Here is a 22,080-nt window from a genome sequence, read left to right as displayed (position 1 = left end):
ACAGTAGATGCCGGTACAGTGCCGGTGACAGCAGATCACGTGGAAGCCTATGGCCCAGTTGCACCGCAGCTTCGCAACTTGTCGTGACCTCTGCAACTCCCCATTACAATTGGGGAGGGGGGCTATGCAATATGCGACAGTGGGCCCCCCTTCTTTCTCCTGACTCACTTTGACTGAAGTAGCTACGACAAATGTTTTTTTTGTTACCCCGCACAGACAATGACACGCAGGCTGCAACTGTGTGTATAATAGTTGAGTTGCTCCGTGTATTGGGGTTTAGAGGAAGACAGTCTCACGGTGATAGTATTCATAATACAGGGACGCCTCGACTTACGAACGAGTTAGGTTCGTAAGTCGATTTGTTCAACTTTACTCCTGTTGATTACAAACACGTTGTTACGGCATGGACACTCAACACGGGGAATGCCTTTAAAAGTTATATAATCTCCTTCAGATGTAGATGCCACTGGTTCTTCATGTTCTGCAGATGTAGATGCCACTGGTTCTTCATGTTCTGTAGATGTAGATGCCACTGGTTATTCACGTTCTGTAGATGTAGATGCCACTGGTTCTTCACGTTCTGCAGATGTAGATGCCACTGGTTCTTCCCATCTTGCCGATGTAGATGCCACCGGTTCTTCACGTTCTGTAGATGTAGATGCCATGAGTTCTTTACGTTCTGCAGATGTAGATGCCACTGGTTCTTCATGTTCTGTAGATGTAGATGCCACTGGTTCTTCATGTTCTGTAGATGTAGATGCCACTGGTTATTCAACTTCTGCAGATGCAGATGCCATCACCGCCATCTATTGCGCGGTGGCTGAACTTACGACTCTTGGTCCGAACAGGCAACTGGACATACAGACAGGTTTGTTCGTATCTCCGAAAGTTCGTAAATCAAGGAGTTCTTATACAAAAATGTTAAGGTAACAACAACTCACAATTAAGTTATCGTGCGTCTTGCTTTCATGCCAGCCCCATTGGTCTAGGATTTCCTCAAAGGGGGTTGGTGGATCACGTCACTTGATGCTGCTCTATCGATACGATGATAGCCAGATGACTCAATGGGGCTTGGTCCATGCCAGACCGCAGCTCATTTTTGTTGTTGTTGAAGAATGTTTATTAACATTTTTGTCATTTGTTTATATCTCTTGTTGATTTAGGAAACCCCCTTGTGGCCGACTGGGCCCCAACGTGTCCCATCACACTGCCACACCCAAAGACAAAGATCTCCCTTATAGCCTTTACAGACTGTTGGACCAAGTGCTGTTAGCGAGCACCTATGAAGGCCGGAACTGTACACGAGGCCAGCACCACACCCAGCCGCCTGGTATTAATTTGAGGCTGAGTCGACCTCGGGGAGACCCATGACCGGTTCAGATAATTTGTCACCGTTGTTGGCCGTGAGCGGGAATCGAACTCGGGTCGCCGAGTTTGTAGTGTAGAGTAGCGCTAACCGCTGCACCACAGCTCCACACACACAGGCATGGTTGCGCCTCTGGGCTCACACACCCCCAGTGCTTCCTGGACGGAGCACTGGGGTCTGCGCCTGCATCACGAGTTGTTGGCGTGATGACCTCACCGAGCGGCTTTCCGACTGTCTGCGGTTAACGTTGACCCTGACCCATGGGACTTGCATTTGGTCGTTGCACTGTAGCTCCTCGGCGGGGGGGGGGGGAAGAAAACGGCTTTGCATAGTCCAACGTACGGCTCTTTGCCAAGGCCTGCTGCTCGACTTCGCTTTGACCTTTGACCTGACCCTTTGCCCACCGAATCTGATGACCCTGATAGTACCGCGGCAGTGCTCGAGACAACAGCCAAGGTTTCGTTTGTGTAAACTTGCACTTGCTGTGGTTTATTGTACACGTAGACAAGTGACGATGTTAGGGTCCATATAGAGGTTGTTTTTGGGTTAGATCGCGTAAATAGAAATGCCCCGTTAACCCCACCATCGCCCGACACAGCCAATCGGTAAGGATTATGTCACGTTAACAAACCATGCCAATCATTGGCTGTGTCGGGCGGTGGCGGGTTTAACACCACATTTATATTTACGCGATCTCACCCAAAAACCTCTATGGATAATATTGGTCTTGAAAGCCTATAACTACTACTAAGTGTTAAACTGACAATGTTAGGTGGTGAGGTTGATTATTTATTTGGCGAATGAAAAGTTTGTAAGCCAAGCGGAGGTTGGCGAGCCATGGGCCGTGACCAGTCCTGAACCTGTTGGAGGGTGGACCGCTCGTTCCGTGGGGAGGTTAATAACAAGGTTGATAATAGCTATGGAGATTATCCATAAGACATGGAGATTAAACCAATCTGCGACTGGACTCGCGTTGTAGAGGCAGCTGTTTGTTTCCTCTGTGCTTGCGGATTCGCCTCCAGAGGAAGTTTGAGCCAATCGGTCTCCCTACACCCGACCCCCTTAGAGAGACAGCGGTACACACAGAGACACGGAGACACGGAGACGCCATGTCGTGGACACACGGATCCGTGTATACACGGACATGGACGCGCAACAAGCAGAGACACTGAGACACATATAGAGACATGCACAGAGACAATGAGACACATATATAGACACGCACAGAGACAATGAGAGACACAAGACACACAGTGACACACATTGAGCCACCGAAACACGGAGACACCGAGACGCACAGACACGCAGCGACCGAGACACAGAGACATATAGAGATACAAAGAGAGACACAGAGACACACACAGAGATACAGATACACGCAAAGACACAGACACCAAGACACATGGAGACATATAAAGACACGCAGAGACACCGAGACACGCAGAAACACAGAGACACACGCAGAAGCACAGAAACACACAGAGCGACACCGAGACACATATATAGACACGTGCAGAGACACCGCCATGCACAGAGACACGCACAGAGACAATGACACACACAAGACACAGAGACACAGAGACACCGAGACACGCAGAGACACAGATAGACACAGAGCGACACACAGAGCGACACACACGCGCATCCGCATTGCCTCGTTCCGCGAGTCCAGCAGTGGACGGAGCCTGGCCGAGGCGGCACCCTCACCCGGTCTTGAGCGCCAGCTTGACGAAGCCCTTGCCGTGCTGCACCTGCACACTCACCCGGTCTTGAGCGCCAGCTTGACGAAGCCCTTGCCGTGCTGCACCCGCACACTCACCCGGTCTTGAGCGCCAGCTTGACGAAGCCCTTGCCGTGCTGCACCCGCACACTCACCCGGTCTTGAGCGCCAGCTTGACGAAGCCCTTGCGGTGCTGCACCCGCACACTCACCCGGTCTTGAGCGCCAGCTTGACGAAGCCCTTGCCGTGCTGCACCCGCACACTCACCCGGTCTTGAGCGCCAGCTTGACGAAGCCCTTGCGGTGCTGCACCCGCACACTCACCCGGTCTTGAGCGCCAGCTTGACGAAGCCCTTGCCGTGCTGCACCCGCACACTCACCCGGTCTTGAGCGCCAGCTTGACGAAGCCCTTGCCGTGCTGCACCCGCACACTCACCCGGTCTTGAGCGCCAGCTTGACGAAGCCCTTGCGGTGCTGCACCTGCACACTCACCCGGTCTTGAGCGCCAGCTTGACGAAGCCCTTGCGGTGCTGCACCTGCAGGGTGTGGGCACCGGGGCGAGCGTCCAGCGACTCCGGGGCGCCCCCCACGGCCAGCACCGCCACGTTGCCCCCCCCCTCGCGGCTCAGCACCGCCGTCGCGCTGCGCATGTCCGAGGGCACCAAGCCTGGCACGGGAGGGTGAGGGGGGCACAGGGGGGCAGGGGCGTGGGTTCACTGTGTGTGTGAGTGACTGTGTGAAGCGGTGAGTGACTGTGTGAGTGAGTGAATGGCAAGGTGAGTGAGCGGGTGAGTGGGTGAGTGACTTGGTGAGTGGGTGAATGGCAAGGTGAGTGAGTGGGTGAGTGGCTATCTGAGTGGCTGAGTGGGTGATTGACTTGGTGAGTGGGTTAATGGCAAGGTGAGTGAGTGGGTGAGTGGCTATCTGAGTGGGTGAGTGGCTGAGTGGGTGAGTGGGTGAGTGACTTGGTGAGTGGGTGAATGGCAAGGTGAGTGAGTGGGTGAGTGGCTATCTGAGTGGATGAGTGGCTGAGTGGGTGAGTGACTTGGTGAGTGGGTGAATGGCAAGGTGAGTGAGTGGGTGAGTGGCTATCTGAGTGGGTGAGTGGCTGAGTGGGTGAGTGACTTGGTGAGTGGGTGAATGGCAAGGTGAGTGAGTGGGTGAGTGGCTATCTGAGTGGGTGAGTGGCTGAGTGGGTGAGTGACTTGGTGAGTGGGTGAATGGCAAGGTGAGTGAGTGGGTGAGTGGCTATCTGAGTGGGTGAGTGGCTGAGTGGGTGAGTGACTGTGTGAGTGGGTTAATGGCAAGGTGAGTGAGTGGGTGAGTCGCTATCTGAGTGGGTGATTGACTTGGTGAGTGGGTGAGTGATTGTGTGAGTGGGTGAATGGCAAGGTGAGTGAGTGGGTGAGTGGCTGTGTGACTGTGTGAGTGGGTGAATGGCAAGGTGAGTGAGTGGGTATATGAGTGTGTGAGTGGCTGAGTGGGTGAGTGACTATGTGAGTGGGTGAATGGCAAGGTGAGTGAGTGGCTATCTGAGTTGATGAGTGGCTGAGTGGGTGAGTGACTTGGTGAGTGGGTGAATGGCAAGGTGAGTGAGTGGGTGAGTGGCTATCTGAGTGGGTGAGTGGCTGAGTGGGTGAGTGACTTGGTGAATGGCAAGGTGAGTGAGTGGGTGAGTGGCTATCTGAGTGGGTGAGTGGCTGAGTGGGTGAGTGACTTGGTGAGTGGGTGAATGGCAAGGTGAGTGAGTGGGTGAGTGGCTATCTGAGTGGGTGAGTGGCTGAGTGGGTGAGTGACTGTGTGAGTGGGTTAATGGCAAGGTGAGTGAGTGGGTGAGTCGCTATCTGAGTGGGTGATTGACTTGGTGAGTGGGTGAGTGATTGTGTGAGTGGGTGAATGGCAAGGTGAGTGAGTGGGTGAGTGGCTGTGTGACTGTGTGAGTGGGTGAATGACAAGGTGAGTGAGTGGGTATATGAGTGTGTGAGTGGCTGAGTGGGTGAGTGACTATGTGAGTAGGTGAATGGCAAGGTGAGTGAGTGGCTATCTGAGTTGATGAGTGGCTGAGTGGGTGAGTGACTTGGTGAGTGGGTGAATGGCAAGGTGAGTGAGTGGGTGAGTGGCTATCTGAGTGGGTGAGTGGCTGAGTGGGTGAGTGACTTGGTGAGTGGGTGAATGGCAAGGTGAGTGAGTGGGTGAGTGGCTATCTGAGTGGGTGAGTGGCTGAGTGGGTGAGTGACTTGGTGAGTGGGTGAATGGCAAGGTGAGTGAGTGGGTGAGTGGCTATCTGAGTGGGTGAGTGGCTGAGTGGGTGAGTGACTGTGTGAGTGGGTTAATGGCAAGGTGAGTGAGTGGGTGAGTCGCTATCTGAGTGGGTGATTGACTTGGTGAGTGGGTGAGTGATTGTGTGAGTGGGTGAATGGCAAGGTGAGTGAGTGGGTGAGTGGCTGTGTGACTGTGTGAGTGGGTGAATGGCAAGGTGAGTGAGTGGGTATATGAGTGTGTGAGTGGCTGAGTGACTATGTGAGTGGGTGAATGGCAAGGTGAGTGAGTGGCTATCTGAGTTGATGAGTGGCTGAGTGGGTGAGTGACTTGGTGAGTGGGTGAATGGCAAGGTGAGTGAGTGGGTGAGTGGCTATCTGAGTGGGTGAGTGGCTGAGTGGGTGAGTGACTTGGTGAGTGGGTGAATGGCAAGGTGAGTGAGTGGGTGAGTGGCTATCTGAGTGTGTGAGTGGCTGAGTGGGTGAGTGACTATGTGAGTGGGTGAATGGCAAGGTGAGTGAGTGGCTATCTGAGTGGGTGAGTGGCTGAGTGGGTGGGTGACTTGGCGAGTGGGTGAATGGCAAGGCGAGTGGACAAACTGGCACACTGACACACGGGAATTCACATGGAGACTCACAGGCCCGGAGAGACTAACACATGGAAAGATTTGTGGTGCATGAGTACAGCTATGCACGCCAACACCAGTACCACTCATCCAGGCACATGGCACACAGGCAAAGATCCCCCGTGTAGCCTCTAACAGACTGTAGGGGCAAGTGCTGTGAGTAGCGAGTATCAGCAGCACCTATAAAGGTAGACACAGACAAAGATCCCCCGTGTAGCCTCTAACAGACTGTAGGGGCAAGTGCTGTTGGCGAGCAACACCTACGAAGGCCGGCACTGTGACACATGAGGGGGTGGGTGGCCAGCACCACGGGCTCACTCAGGCACACACCAACACACCAACACACACACCAACACACCAACACCCACACACACACACACAACAACACCTATGTAGTGACATCAGGGATGTCACTGTATGGTGCCGGCCCGGGAGGGCCGTGGCGTGCGATGTCGCTACGTCGCGGACAGCACCGGGTGGGTTGCTGTGTGAGGCCGGCTCTAGCACAGCACGGCGTGCGATGCACCGTCATCGCGTGCACCCCGTAGGCGGGTGTAGTACCAGCCCTAGCGGGGCTTGGTGAGCGCTGGGATAGCGCGGGCACTACGCACAGCACATGGTGCGAGCTCCCACAAGGGGGACCGAGAGAGTGTCAGCCCAGGGACAGGGTTGCTTCGGGCCATGGCACTCTGGTTGACCCCGTAGACACGTGATCTGGAGTGTCCACAGAGAAGGCCCCAGGTGGGGGGGGGGCTGGGGTGAGCACGTGTCCAGGGAGAGCTCTCGAGAGGGAGCGAGAGGGAGCTGGAATGCTCGAGAAGGTGGGCGGGGCCGAGGGCGGAGCCGGCCCCGACCCGGGAGGATATAAGGTGGGTCCCCGAGAGGGACCGGGGTCGCTTCGTTCAACAAGCTGGAAGCTCCACATCTACAAGCTGGAAGCTCCACGTCTACAAGCTGGAAGCTCCACGTCTACAAGCTGGAAGCTCCACGTCTACAAGCTGGAAGCTCCACGTCTACAAGCTGGAAGCTCCACATCTACAAGCTGGAAGCTCCACGTCTACAAGCTGGCAGCTGCACATCTACAAGATGGAAGCTCCACGTCTACAAGCTGGAAGCTCCACGTCTACGAGCTGGAAGCTCCACGTCTACGAGCTGGAAGCTCCACGTCTACGAGCTGGAAGCTCCACGTCTACAAGCTGGAAGCTCCACGTCTACGAGCTGGAAGCTCCACATCTACGAGCTGGAAGCTCCACGTCTACAAGCTGGAAGCTCCACGTCTACAAGCTGGAAGCTCCACGTCTACAAGCTGGAAGCTCCACGTCTACAAGCTGGAAGCTCCACGTCTACAAGCTGGAAGCTCCACGTCTACGAGCTGGAAGCTCCACGTCTACGAGCTACAAGCTCCACGTCTACAAGCTGAAGCTCCACGTCTACAAGCTGGAAGCTCCACGTCTACAAGCTGGAAGCTCCACGTCTACAAGCTGGAAGCTCCACGTCTACAAGCTGGAAGCTCCACGTCTACAAGCTGGAAGCTCCACGTCTACAAGCTGGAAGCTCCACGTCTACGAGCTGGAAGCTCCACGTCTACAAGCTACAAGCTCCACGTCTACAAGCTGAAGCTCCACGTCTACAAGCTGGAAGCTCCACGTCTACAAGCTGGAAGCTCCACGTCTACAAGCTGGAAGCTCCACGTCTACAAGCTGGAAGCTCCACGTCTACAAGCTGGAAGCTCCACGTCTACAAGCTACAAGCTCCACGTCTACAAGCTGAAGCTCCACGTCTACAAGCTGGAAGCTCCACGTCTACAAGCTGGAAGCTCCACGTCTACAAGCTGGAAGCTCCACGTCTACAAGCTGGAAGCTCCACGTCTACAAGCTGGAAGCTCCACGTCTACAAGCTGGAAGCTCCACGTCTACAAGCTGGAAGCTCCACGTCTACAAGCTGGAAGCTCCACGTCTACAAGCTGGAAGCTCCACGTCTACAAGCTGGAAGCTCCACGTCTACGAGCTGGAAGCTCCACGTCTACGAGCTGGAAGCTCTACGTCTACAAGCTGGAAGCTCCACGTCTACGAGCTGGAAGCTCAACATCTACAAGCTGGAAGCTCCACATCTACAAGCTGGAAGCTCCACATCTACAAGCTGGAAGCTCCACGTCTACAAGCTGGAAGCTCCACGTCTACGAGCTGGAAGCTCCACGTCTACGAGCTGGAAGCTCCACGTCTACGAGCTGGAAGCTCCACGTCTACAAGCTGGAAGCTCCACATCTACAAGCTGGAAGCTCAACATCTACAAGCTGGAAGCTCCACATCTACAAGCTGGAAGCTCCACATCTACAAGCTGGAAGCTCCACGTCTACAAGCTGGAAGCTCCACGTCTACAAGCTGAAGCTCCACGTCTACAAGCTGGAAGCTCCACGTCTACAAGCTGGAAGCTCCACATCTACAAGCTGGAAGCTCCACGTCTACAAGCTGGAAGCTCCACGTCTACAAGCTGGAAGCTCCACATCTACAAGCTGGAAGCTCCACATCTACAAGCTGGAAGCTCCACGTCTACAAGCTGGAAGCTCTACGTCTACAAGCTACAAGCTCCACGTCTACAAGCTGAAGCTCCACATCTACAAGCTGGAAGCTCCACGTCTACAAGCTGGAAGCTCCACGTCTACAAGCTGGAAGCTCCACGTCTACAAGCTGGAAGCTCCACGTCTACAAGCTACAAGCTCCACGTCTACAAGCTACAAGCTCCACGTCTACAAGCTACAAGCTCCACGTCTACAAGCTGAAGCTCCACATCTACAAGCTGGAAGCTCCACGTCTACAAGCTGCAAGCTCCACGTCTACAAGCTACAAGCTCCACGTCTACAAGCTACAAGCTCCACGTCTACAAGCTGAAGCTCCACATCTACAAGCTGGAAGCTCCACGTCTACAAGCTGGAAGCTCCACGTCTACAAGCTGGAAGCTCCACGTCTACAAGCTGGAAGCTCCACGTCTACAAGCTGGAAGCTCCACGTCTACAAGCTGGAAGCTCCATGTCTACAAGCTGCAAGCTCCACGTCTACAAGCTGGAAGCTCCACGTCTACAAGCTGGAAGCTCCACGTCTACGAGCTGGAAGCTCCACGTCTACGAGCTGGAAGCTCAACATCTACAAGCTGGAAGCTCCACGTCTACAAGCTGGAAGCTCCACGTCTACAAGCTGGAAGCTCCACATCTACAAGCTGGAAGCTCCACGTCTACAAGCTGGAAGCTCCACGTCTACAAGCTACAAGCTCCACGTCTACAAGCTGAAGCTCCACGTCTACAAGCTGGAAGCTCCACATCTACAAGCTACAAGCTCCACGTCTACAAGCTGGAAGCTCCACGTCTACAAGCTGGAAGCTCCACGTCTACAAGCTACAAGCTCCACGTCTACAAGCTGGAAGCTCCACGTCTACAAGCTGGAAGCTCCACGTCTACAAGCTGCAAGCTCCACGTCTACAAGCTGGAAGCTCCACGTCTACAAGCTGGAAGCTCCACGTCTACAAGCTGGAAGCTCCACGTCTACAAGCTGGAAGCTCCACGTCTACAAGCTGGAAGCTCCACGTCTACGAGCTGGAAGCTCCACGTCTACAAGCTGGAAGCTCCACATCTACAAGCTGGAAGCTCCACGTCTACGAGCTGGAAGCTCAACATCTACAAGCTGGAAGCTCCACGTCTACAAGCTACAAGCTCCACGTCTACAAGCTGAAGCTCCACATCTACAAGCTGGAAGCTCCACGTCTACAAGCTGGAAGCTCCACGTCTACAAGCTGGAAGCTCCACGTCTACAAGCTGGAAGCTCCATGTCTACAAGCTGCAAGCTCCACGTCTATAAGCTGGAAGCTCCATGTCCTATGTCTGAAGAGGCATCAACACGTGGCCGGGACCCGAGTGAAGGTCCGACCCTTCGTAGCTGTAACTCCTACATATAGTGTAGTTAGCTGGGTGGTCACCACCCCAGGCTGTATCTGGTAAAGGGGCAGTTACCCCTTTGTATAGACGTGTTACAATAAATGTGTTGCCTCTGAAGAATAACGTCTGCGACTCAGTTGGACACTATTTATTACGCAACTTTAACACAACATTACACAATCTACACTCGGGTATCGAATGCCCATCTAGCCATGCTACGGCAGAACTAGACACGGTTCGCTATCCCGGCTCGGACCACGAGCTGGGTCCCGGACCGCGTGGCTCGAGGCTTCTTCAACCCGACGTGGATCTTCTTCACACCGGCACACGAAGAACCTCCATCCCCTCATGGGGCCCCCGTTATATCCCCCTGGGCTGGGGCTGGCTCCGCCCTTCGCCCCGCCCACCTTCCAGATCTCTCTGGCCCTTTCCCGAAGGCTCCCGAGAGCTCTTCTAGACCACGTGACCACCCAGCGGCCCCCGTCCACAGTGACCACCCTCCAGTATCAGCAGGTCAACCAGCGTATCGTGCCCCAACGTGACCCTGGCTGGCTGACGCTCCCTCTCGCTCCCTCACTGGGAGCCCACACCGCACACTGTACGCGGTGCCTCCACGCTGACCAGCGCTCACCCAAACCCCGCTAGGGCTGGTACTACACACCGTAACCGGGCTGCCCATAATGACAACACATGATCCACCGTGGCTTCGTAAGCCCGGTACCACACAGTGACAATCACAGTCACTACACATATACACAACACACACCAATACACACCACAACAATACACGCACATAACACAACAACACATCAACACACACCAACACAACAACAACACCACGCAACAACAACAGCCGCCGTTCTCCACTCCGTGGCGGTGATGTCTCCACGATGCTTGTGCCAGGCTAGGTGCACTTTGAGGCCACGTGAAGTGTCGAAGGCCCAGCTGGCAGGAGGTCACGGGACAGACCCAGCGGGTGCCATGGGTCGCCTGACTGCGATGACTACTGGCAGATGTACCACCACCTGTACTGTGCCAACTTGCTGCTCACACACATCCAGGCGCAGGCTTCCTCACAGACGAAACTAAAACTCAACTAGTGTTGTATTTGACCCAGGTGAGAAGGCCCCAATGAGCTGCTGTGTAGCGACCTGGCCCGTCACAAATGATAGCAGCTCGACCAAGTGGTTGATGTCATCATCATCATCATCGCCGCGTTGGAATTTATAGCAGCCAAACTCAATAAACGCATCGAAATGTATAGAACTGTAGTGACATGGGAGGGGAGGGGCTGCTGGGGGGCTCTGGGGCCCTGGGCGGCCCAGACGCTTAAGCCCCTTGGCGCCAGGCGCTGGGTTCCCGGGCGGCCCAGGCGCTTAAGCCCCTTGGCGCCACCAACGGGGGGGGGGGGGGGTGGGGCTGTGTGTGCTCTGTGGGATATCTGGGGGCGCACACGGCCCCACCCCTCGTTGGGGACTAGGCATAAAAGGGGAGCTCCCTGGACGATCAGGGCCAGTTGTAGCTCAAGACCCAAGACCAGCCATCTCAGGACCCTGGGACGATGTGAGGGCCAGTGGTGGGACTGGAACTCCCGGCTCTACGTCCTTGTGAGGGCGAGTTCCAGAGCATAGCCAGAGCAGTGTATCTAGGCTGTGTACCTAGGCTGTGTACCTAGGCTGTTACAGAGTATCAGGACTGTTGGAGTGTTGGATTGTAATAAAGAAGTTACCTCTACAAGTGTCTCCGGAACCCGTTACATTTGGAGTCAGAAGTGGCCATGGAGACAATAAGTAAGCCACGTACCTTCAGTCCTGACGGCGATGTCGAGGAGCAAGCAGCGATGGGGCGGCCAACGCCGGCCGACAACGACGCTGCACCGCCGGCCGATAACGACGCCGCACCGCCGGCTGAGCAGCTGTCTGCTCCGCCGACCGTCCCCTCTCCAGCCCCTGACATTTCGTACATTTACGCGCTCCGGATTAATGATTTTTGTTGACATTTTCTTCGTTGTCGTCGGGGAGTCGTGATTGTTGTTGGGTAAACTGTGTGGAGCTTCGCTCGTGAGTGTTGTCAATGTGTGTGCGAAACTTTTCTTGTGATTGTTAACAATGTATGGTTTGTATGGAGCTTTGTTCGTGATTGTTAATTTATAGCTTGTGCTGTCATTGTTAACGATGTATAGACTGTATGGGGCATTTATCTTGAGATGGTGACATGCTGCCAAGGATTTAGAATTGTCGTGCTGGCTCTCAAATATCTTGGGGTGCAGATCCTGACCAGGATGGCCCAGTGGGTGTTGCGTGTCTAACACGAGAGTTGTGGTCGCGTCATGCTATGGCTGACGGCTTGACCTGACAGCCCGGAGATTGAAACACTCCGTGGCATGTCTATCCTAGTGGGCTGTGCGCTCACATGGCTCGGAGAGTGTGGTCCCGTCATGCTATGGCTGACGGCTTGACCTGACGGCCAGGAGGTGGAGACCCTCCGTGGTGCGTCTGGAGCTGTAGGCTCGCCCTGACGGCCCGGAGATTGAAACACTCCGAGGCGCGTTGAAACAGTGGGCTGGAGATTCGTAAGGTTCAGGTGGAGTTGTCCCGTTACGTTGGGACTGTATCCCTCAGTTGTTAGGGTGCATGTTGTGCAGTGAGTGAACGATGGGTCGTCTCAGCTCGGTCGGTACAGCTATATGCTGCGATGCGAGTCTTGGAGAGAGACTGGGTCTCAGCTCGGTCGGTACAGCTATATGCTGCGATGCGAGTCTTGGAGAGAGACTGGGACGTAGACAGACGTCCGGATTAGTGTGTGTAGAGGGATGCTAGACATGTTGGTCTTCGCCTTCTCTCCACCTGATGGATGGGAGGCTGGCAGGGTGGTGTGGAACCCTGCCATCCATGCGGTGGTTGTGCATCCAACGCGTCGGAATCTGTATATTTGTTGTTGTTAATTCCCCGTTTTCTATGCGGATCCCGATGAGGGTTAGGTGTGCCGCGGGTCGTTTGTTCACGTGTCATTGCTTCACCTTTTTGTTGATTGACGCTTGTATATAGTGTAAAGTGTACAGGTTGGTTAGGGTATTTATGGTTGCTTTCTTGTTCTCTTTTCTTTTCCTGTTGAGGCTCGCGTATTTTTTCTCTCCCTTTCGTTAATTTAAACTTTTTAATTATTGACAGCCGGGACAGCTGGAGGCTACATAGAGGAGGGTAATGTAGTGACATGGGAGGGGAGGGGCTGCTGGGGGGCTTTAGGACCCTGGGCGGCCCAGACGCTTAAGCCCCTTGGCGCCAGGCGCTGGGTTTCCGGGCGGCCCAGACGCTTAAGCCCCTTGGCGCCACCAACGGGGGGGGGGGGGGGCTGTGTGTGCTCTGTGGGATATCTGGGGGCGCACACGGCTCCACCCCTCGTTGGGGACTAGGCATAAAAGGGGAGCTCCCTGGACGATCAGGGCCAGTTGTAGCTCAAGACCCAAGACCCAAGACCAGCCATCTCAGGACCCTGGGACGATGTGAGGGCCAGTGGTGGGACTCTGGAACTCCCAGCTCTACGTCCTTGTGAGGGCGAGTTCCAGAGCGTAGCCAGAGTAGTGTATCTAGGCTGTGTACCTAGGCTGTTACAGAGTATCAGGACTGTTGGAGTGTAATAAAGAAGTTACCTCTACAAGTGTCTCCGGAACCCGTTACATAACCATAGAGACACAAACAGACGCAAAGAGACCCATAGAGACACAAAGAGACCCATAGAGACACACAGAGAGACCCATAGAGACACAAAGAGACCAAGAGAGACCCATAGAGACACACAGAGAGACACATAGAGACACATAGTGACCCATAGAGACATGTAGACACACACAAAGAGACACACAGAGACCCATAGAGACACATAGACACACACAAAGAGACACACAGAGACCCATAGAGACACAAAGAGACAAAGAGAGACCCATAGACACACACAGAGACCCATAGAGACACATAGAGACCCATAGAGACACACAGAGACCCATAGAGACACAAAGAGACCAAGAAAGGCCCATAGAGACACACATAGACCCATAGAGACACATACAGACCCATAGACACAGAGACACACACAAAGAGACACACAGAGACCCATAGAGACACACAGAGACCCATAGACACACACAAAGAGACCCATAGAGACCCATAGAGACACACAGAGACCCATTGAGACACAAAGAGACCAAGAGAGGCCCATAGAGACACACAGAGACCCATAGAGACACATACAGACCCATAGAGACACAGAGACACACACAAAGAGACACACATAGACCCATAGAGACACACAGAGACCCATAGAGACACAAAGAGACCAAGAGAGGCCCATAGAGACACACAGAGACCCATAGAGACACAGAGACACACACAAAGAGACACACAGAGACCCATAGAGACACACAGAGACCAATAGAGACACACAGAGACCCATAGACGCACACAAAGAGACCCATAGAGACCCATAGAGACACATAGACACACACACAAAGAGACCCACAGAGACCCAGACACTCAACTCTTCTGTATTTGACCGGCTAAGGCTGCGACTGAGCTACTCCGTAGCTCTTGTTCAGAAGCGACCTGGACGTCGTCACTGCTGGTAGCTCAGCCAAGGGGCTGACGTCAGAATGTTGATACTGCAGGAGGAATCCGATGAGCTGTAAAGCTCTTTGCTCGCAGATGTTCAGTAGGGGCACAGGGTAAGAACGTTACAACAACAATCAACACACAAACACAATAGTGGTGCAACGTGCAAGAAAAATAAACAATTCACCCAAACACGACACACAATGAAACCATCCCCATCCTACCAGGCAAAGTCCACTGAGCTATTTACTGATTTTTCAGAAGTGACCTGGCCATCACAAATGATAGCTCAACAAAGTGGCCCAACATTTGGACATTTATAGCAGGACAATAATCTAAATAACCGGAGTACCCGGATAAGAATCCACGCGACGACCATGGGGAGAGAGACACAGACTCCAAACATTCAGCAGCAGGCATCGTCAGGGTCGGGATCGAATCCATGACCTCCTGCGTACCAGACGAGGTAGTCAACATCTCCTAGCCCCCATGATGATGATGAGAGAGAGCGACACCACAAACTCCAAATATACAGCAGCATGCATCGTTAGGGTCGGGATAGAACTCACGACTTCCTGCACACCAGGCGAGGTAGTTAACATCTCCTAGCCACCGTGATGATGATGAGAGAGAGATGCACACTCCACATATACAGCAGCAGACGTCTTCAGGCTCAGGATCGAAGCCACGACCTCCTGCATACCAACATCAATCACATCCATTATTGAATTCCAACATGCTGATGATACCCAAGTCAGTGCCTGCTCAGAAGCTGACCTTCAGGTCATCGTCAATATATGTACAAATGCTTACAGCAGGACGGGTCTAACATTGAGTACCAGCAAAACAAGCTCTGGGAGGACACCTACCACCCCCTACAGTCACTACCTGCAATGCAATACTAGAAAACGTTCCCAGTTTCCCATACTTAGGCAGCCATCTCTCTAGCAATGTCTTAATTGACCATGAAATCCAACATTGGATTGCCCGAGCAAGTGCTGCCTTTGGCAAACTTAAGAACAGGGTCTTTGAAGACCACGACATCACCACCAAGACCAAAGTGTCTGTGTATAACGCTGTGATCATTCCAACCCTCTTATATGGTGCGGAAACCTGGACCACCCATCGTAAACACGTGAAATCTCTCGAAATGTTTCATCGACGCTGTCTCCGGGAAATCCTAAACATCACCTGGGAAGAGAGACGAACTAATATCGGTGTCCTGGAGTGATCCAATTCATCCAGCATAGAGGCCATCATCATGATGAAGCATCAACTCAGAGGGGCAGGTCACCTCGTGAGGATGAAGGACTCGAGGCTTCCTAAGCAAATCTTCTATTCCCAGCTCAGCGATGCCCCCGGAGGTCAAAGGAAGCGTTTCCGTGACAACCTTAAAATGCACCTCAAGCGCAGCCACATAGATGCAAACAACTGGGAAATCGATGCTCTTGATAGACCATCATGGAGGCCGAGCGAAGAGAGTTGATAGCCAGCAGAAGAGCACGCCGCAAAGCAACACACACACCAGAGACGTCAAGCGGGGAGCTCCAGGGTGGACCATCCTGGTGCCCCCCCCACTGTGCCGAGATCTGCAGGTCACGGATTGGCCGACTCAGCCATCTCCGGACCCATGGACAGCTAGGTCCACCTCACAACAAAGACAAGTGACACCTGGAGAGAAATCTACTCGACTACGAGGGATCCCAGAAGAAGACCGTGGCGAGGTAGTCAACATCCCCCAGTCACCGCAATGATCATGATGAGAGAGGGAGACGCAGATTCCAAATATACAGCAGCAGCAGCAGGCGTCGTCATTGGTCGTGATCGAAGCCACGACCTCCTGCGCACCAGACGAGGTAGTCAACATCTCCGCCCACCTCCGGCCATGATGTACTCTCGGAAGAAGGGGATGCGGAACCAGAAGGGCAGCATGAGGAGGTGGGGGCGCAGCCCCGGGAAGAGCGAGCGGAAGCCCGTGGCCTCCGTGCCAAAGTTGCCGAAGCCCCCGGCCACGAGGACGCCGTGAGGGTGGAAGCCAAAGAGGTAGTTGTGGTCAGGCTCCAGCTCGGCCGTCTTCACCAGCTGTGGCGGTGGTGGTGGCGGCGGTGGTGGTGGTGGTGGTGATGATGGTGGCGGTGGTGGCGGTGGTGGCGGTGGTGATGATGGTGGCGGTGGTGGTGGTGGCGGTGATGGTGGCGGTGATGATGGTGGCGGTGATGATGGTGGCGGTGGTGATGGTGGCGGTGATGATGGTGGCGGTGGTGATGGTGGCGGTGGTGATGGTAGGGGGGGGGGGGAGTGCAGGAGGGTTAATGGAAGTGCCGGCTGTGTGATGTGTAGTGTATGTGAGTGGCCATGTGAGTGGGTGAGTGACGATGTGAGTCTGTGTGTGTATGTTGAACTGCTTACACCGTACGTAGCCAACCGCACTAACAAGAGGTGATGGCCGGTCGAGGTCGTCATGAGACGTGCCTCGTTAATTATGAAACGCGTTTACAGTGAAGAGGTTTCATCACCATTTCCGGCAACGCAGGAGAAGTGTTCGGATGTCCTAATGGCAAGGAGGCATTCTAACGCCTATTGTAAGTGTGTCCCAGTGTGTCCCCAGTGTGTCCCAGTGTGTCCCCAGTGTGTCCCAGTGTGTCACCACGTGTCCCCAGTGTGTCCCCAGTGTGTCCCAGTGTGTCCCAGTGTGTCACCACGTGTCCCCAGTGTGTCCCCACGTGTCCCCAGTGTGTCCCCAGTGTGTCCCAGTGTGTCCCCAGTGTGTCCCCAGTGTGTCACCACGTGTCCCCAGTGTGTCACCACGTGTCCCCAGTGTGTCCCAGTGTGTCCCCAGTGTGTCCCAGTGTGTCACCACGTGTCCCCAGTGTGTCCCCACGTGTCCCCAGTGTGTCCTCAGTGTGTCCCAGTGTGTCCCCAGTGTGTCCCCACTGTGTCCCCAGTGTGTCCCACTGTGTCCCCAGTGTGTCCCAGTGTGTCCCCAGTGTGTCCCAGAGTGTCCCCAATGTGTCCTCAGTGTGTCCCCACGTGTCCCAGAGTGTCCCCAGTGTGTCCCCAGTGTGTCCCCAGTGTGTCCCAGTGTGTCCCACTGTGTCCCCAGTGTGTCCCCACTGTGTCCCCAGTGTGTCCCCAGTGTTCCACTGTGTCCCCAGTGTGTCCCCACGTGTCCCAGTGTGTCCCAGTGTCTCCCAGTGTGTCCCCAGTGTGTCCCACTGTGTCCCAGTGTGTCCCCACGTGTCCCAGTGTGTCCCAGTGTGTCCCAGTGTGTCCCCAGTGTGTCCCCACTGTGTCCCCAGTGTGTCCCCAGTGTGTCCCCAGTGTGTCCCACTGTGTCCCCAGTGTGTCCCCAGTGTGTCCCACTGTGTCCCCAGTGTGTCCCCAGTGTGTCCCCAGTGTGTCCCAGTGTGTCCCCAGTGTGTCCCCAGTGTGTCCCCAGTGTGTCCCACTGTGTCCCCACTGTGTCCCCAGTGTGTCCCCAGTGTGTCCCCAGTGTGTCCCAGTGTGTCCCCACTGTGTCCCCAGTGTGTCCCCACTGTGTCCCCAGTGTGTCCCCAGTGTGTCCCCAGTGTGTCCCAGTGTGTCCCCAGTGTGTCCCCAGTGTGTCCCACTGTGTCCCCAGTGTGTCCCCAGTGTGTCCCCAGTGTGTCCCAGTGTGTCCCAGTGTGTCCCAGTGTGTCCCCAGTGTGTCCCACTGTGACCCCACTGTGTCCCCAGTGTGCCCCAGTGTGTCCCCAGTGTGTCCCAGTGTGTCCCCAGTGTGTCCCCAGTGTGCCCCAGTGTGCCCCAGGGTGTCCCCAGTGTGTCTCCAGTGTGTCCCCAGTGTGTCCCCAGTGTGTCCCCAGTGTGTCCCCAGTGTGCCCCAGGGTGTCACCAGTGTGTCTCCAGTGTGTCCCCAGTGTGTCCCCAGTGTGTCCCCAGTGTGTCCCCAGTGTGTCCCAGAGTGTCCCCAGTGTGTCCCCAGCGTGTCCCCACGTGTCTCAGTGTGTCCCCAGTGTGTCCCCACGTGTCCCAGTGTGTCCCCAGTGTGTCCCAGTGTGTCCCCAGTGTGTCCCAGTGTGTCCCCACGTGTCCCCAGTGTGTCTCAGAGTGTCCCAGTGTATCCCCAGTGTGTCCCAGAGTGTCCCCAGTGTGTCACAGAGTGTCCCAGTGTGTCCACACGTGTCCCCAGTGTGTCCTCAGTGTGTCCCCAGTGTGTCCCCAGTGTGTCCCAGAGTGTCCCCAGTGTGTCCCAGAGTGTCCCAGTGTGTCCCCAGTGTGTCCCAGTGTGCCCCCAGTGTGTCCCAGAGTGTCCCAGTGTGTCCCCAGTGTGTCCCAGTGTGTCCCCAGTGTGTCCCAGTGTCCCAGTGTGTCCCCAGTGTGTCCCAGTGTGTCCCCACGTGTCCCCAGTGTGTCCCCAGTGTGTCCCCAGTGTGTCCCAGTGTGTCCCCAGTGTGTCCCAGTGTGTCCCCACGTGTCCCCACTGTGTCCCTGTGTGTCCCCAGTGTGTCCCAGAGTGTCCCAGTGTGTCCCCAGTGTGTCCCCAGAGTGTCCCCAGAGTGTCCCCAGTGTGTCCCCAGTGTGTCCCCAGTGTGTCCCAGAGTGTCCCAGAGTGTCCCCAGTGTGTCCCAGAGTGTCCCAGTGTGTCCCCACTGTGTCCCCACTGTGTCCCCAGTGTGCCCCAGTGTGTCCCCAGTGTGTCCCAGTGTGTCCCCAGTGTGTCCCCAGTGTGCCCCAGTGTGCCCCAGAGTGTCCCTGTGTGTCCCCAGTGTGTCCCCAGTGTGTCCCAGTGTGTCCCCAGTGTGTCCCACTGTGTCCCCACTGTGTCCCCAGTGTGCCCCAGTGTGTCCCCAGTGTGTCCCAGTGTGTCCCCAGTGTGTCCCCAGTGTGCCCCAGTGTGCCCCAGGGTGTCCCCAGTGTGTCTCCAGTGTGTCCCCAGTGTGTCCCCAGTGTGTCCCCAGTGTGTCCCCAGTGTGTCCCCAGTGTGCCCCAGGGTGTCACCAGTGTGTCTCCAGTGTGTCCCCAGTGTGTCCCCAGTGTGTCCCCAGTGTGTCCCCAGTGTGTCCCCAGCGTGTCCCCACGTGTCTCAGTGTGTCCCCAGTGTGTCCCCACGTGTCCCAGTGTGTCCCCAGTGTGTCCCAGTGTGTCCCCAGTGTGTCCCAGTGTGTCCCCACGTGTCCCCAGTGTGTCTCAGAGTGTCCCAGTGTGTCCCCAGTGTGTCCCAGAGTGTCCCCAGTGTGTCACAGAGTGTCCCAGTGTGTCCCCACGTGTCCCCAGTGTGTCCTCAGTGTGTCCCCAGTGTGTCCCCAGTGTGTCCCCAGTGTGTCCCAGAGTGTCCCCAGTGTGTCCCAGAGTGTCCCAGTGTGTCCCCAGTGTGTCCCAGTGTGCCCCCAGTGTGTCCCAGTGTGTCCCAGTGTGTCCCAGAGTGTCCCAGTGTGTCCCCAGTGTGTCCCAGTGTGTCCCCAGTGTGTCCCAGTGTCCCAGAGTGTCCCCAGTGTGTCCCAGTGTGTCCCCACGTGTCCCCAGTGTGTCCCCAGTGTGTCCCCAGTGTGTCCCAGTGTGTCCCCAGTGTGTCCCAGTGTGTCCCCACGTGTCCCCACTGTGTCCCTGTGTGTCCCCAGTGTGTCCCAGAGTGTCCCAGTGTGTCCCCAGTGTGTCCCCAGAGTGTCCCCAGAGTGTCCCCAGTGTGTCCCCAGTGTGTCCCCAGTGTGTCCCAGAGTGTCCCAGTGTGTCCCCAGTGTGTCCCAGAGTGTCCCAGTGTGTCCCCACTGTGTCCCCACGTGTCCCCAGTGTGTCCCCAGTGTGTCCCTGTGTGTCCCCAGTGTGTCCCAGTGTGTCCCCAGTGTGTCCCCACGTGTCCCCAGTGTGTCCCCACGTGTCCCCAGTGTGTCCCCAGTGTGTCCCCAGTGTGTCCCAGTGTGCCCCCAGTGTGTCCCCAGTGTGTCCCAGTGTGTCCCCAGTGTGTCCCCACGTGTCCCCGCGTGTCCCTGTGTGTCCCCAGTGTGTCTCCAGTGTGTCCCAGTGTGTCCCCAGTGTGCCCCAGTGTGTCCCCAGTGTGTCCCCACGTGTCCCCGTGTGTCCCAGTGTGTCCCCAGTGTGTCCCCAGTGTGTCCCCAGTGTGTCCCAGTGTGTCCCCAGTGTGTCCCCAGTGTGTCCCCACTGTGTCCCTGTGTGTCCCCAGTGTGTCCCCAGTGTGTCCCAGTGTGTCCCCAGTGTGTCCCCAAGTGTCCCCAGTGTGTCCCCACGTGTCCCCAGTGTGTCCCCAGTGTGTCCCCAGTGTGTCCCCACGTGTCCCCGTGTGTCCCCAGTGTGTCCCCAGTGTGTCCCCAGTGTGTCCCCACGTGTCCCCAGTGTGTCCCCACGTGTCCCCAGTGTGCCCCCAGTGTGTCCCCAGTGTGTCCCAGTGTGTCCCCAGTGTGTCCCCACGTGTCCCCGTGTGTCCCTGTGTGTCCCCAGTGCGTCCCCAGTGTGTCCCAGTGTGTCCCCAGTGTGTCCCCAGTGTGTCCCCAGTGTGTCCCCAGTGTGTCCCAGTGTGCCCCAGTGTGCCCCAGTGTGCCCCAGTGTGTCCCCAGTGTGTCCCCAGTGTGTCCCAGTGTGTCCCCAGTGTGTCCCCAGTGTGTCCCAGTGTGTCCCCAGTGTGTCCCAGTGTGTCCCAGTGTGTCCCCAGTGTGCCCCAGGGTGTCCCCAGTGTGCCCCCAGTGTGTCCCCAGTGTGTCCCAGTGTGTCCCCAGTGTGTTCCCAGTGTGTCCCCAGTGTGTCCCCAGTGTGTCCCCACGTGTCCCCAGTGTGTCCCCACGTGTCCCCAGTGTGCCCCCAGTGTGTCCCCAGTGTGTCCCAGTGTGTCCCCAGTGTGTCCCCACGTGTCCCCGTGTGTCCCTGTGTGTCCCCAGTGCGTCCCCAGTGTGTCCCCATTGTGTCCCCAGTGTGTCCCCAGTGTGTCCCCAGTGTGTCCCAGTGTGCCCCAGTGTGCCCCAGTGTGTCCCCAGTGTGCCCCAGTGTGTCCCCAGTGTGTCCCCAGTGTGTCCCAGTGTGTCCCCAGTGTGTCCCAGTGTGTCCCAGTGTGTCCCCAGTGTGCCCCAGGGTGTCCCCAGTGTGCCCCCAGTGTGTCCCCAGTGTGTCCCAGTGTGTCCCCAGTGTGTCCCCACGTGTCCCCACGTGTCCCCGTGTGTCCCTGTGTGTCCCCAGTGTGTCCCCAGTGTGTCCCAGTGTGTCCCCAGTGTGTCCCCAGTGTGTCCCCAGTGTGTCCCCAGTGTGTCCCAGTGTGCCCCAGTGTGCCCCAGTGTGTCCCCAGTGTGCCCCAGTGTGTCCCCAGTGTGTCCCAGTGTGTCCCCAGTGTGTCCCCAGTGTGTTCCAGTGTGTCCCCAGTGTGTCCCCAGTGTGCCCCAGTGTGCCCCAGTGTGTCCCCAGTGTGCCCCAGTGTGTCCCCAGTGTGTCCCCAGTGTGTCCCAGTGTGTCCCCAGTGTGTCCCCAGTGTGTCCCCAGTGTGTCCCCAGTGTGTCCCCAGTATGCCCCAGTGTGTCCCCAGTGTGTCCCCAGTGTGCCCCAGTGTGCCCCAGGGTGACCCCGGCGTGTCCCCGGTGTGTCCCAGTGTGTCCCACGTGTC

General features: G+C 56.2%; 1 protein-coding gene across 1 annotated transcript in view; it reads right to left on the bottom strand.

Moving 5' to 3' along the window:
• The window catches only part of LOC144952432 (2-acylglycerol O-acyltransferase 1-like), a 57,274-nt gene that overhangs the window by 3,361 nt on the left and 31,833 nt on the right, over nt 1-22,080 (bottom strand). Inside the window, exons 4-5 of the mRNA XM_078882830.1 lie at nt 16,376-16,580; nt 3,578-3,752 (exon numbers count right to left, since the gene is read on the bottom strand). Of these exons, the coding sequence (XP_078738956.1) occupies nt 3,578-3,752; nt 16,376-16,580 (380 nt within the window). The remainder of the gene's footprint in view (nt 1-3,577; nt 3,753-16,375; nt 16,581-22,080) is intronic.

The sequence above is a fragment of the Lampetra fluviatilis genome, chromosome 67 (genome assembly GCF_964198595.1).
Source record: "Lampetra fluviatilis chromosome 67, kcLamFluv1.1, whole genome shotgun sequence".
Lineage (NCBI taxonomy): Eukaryota > Metazoa > Chordata > Hyperoartia > Petromyzontiformes > Petromyzontidae > Lampetra > Lampetra fluviatilis.
This window is presented reverse-complemented; position numbering and strand designations above follow the sequence as displayed.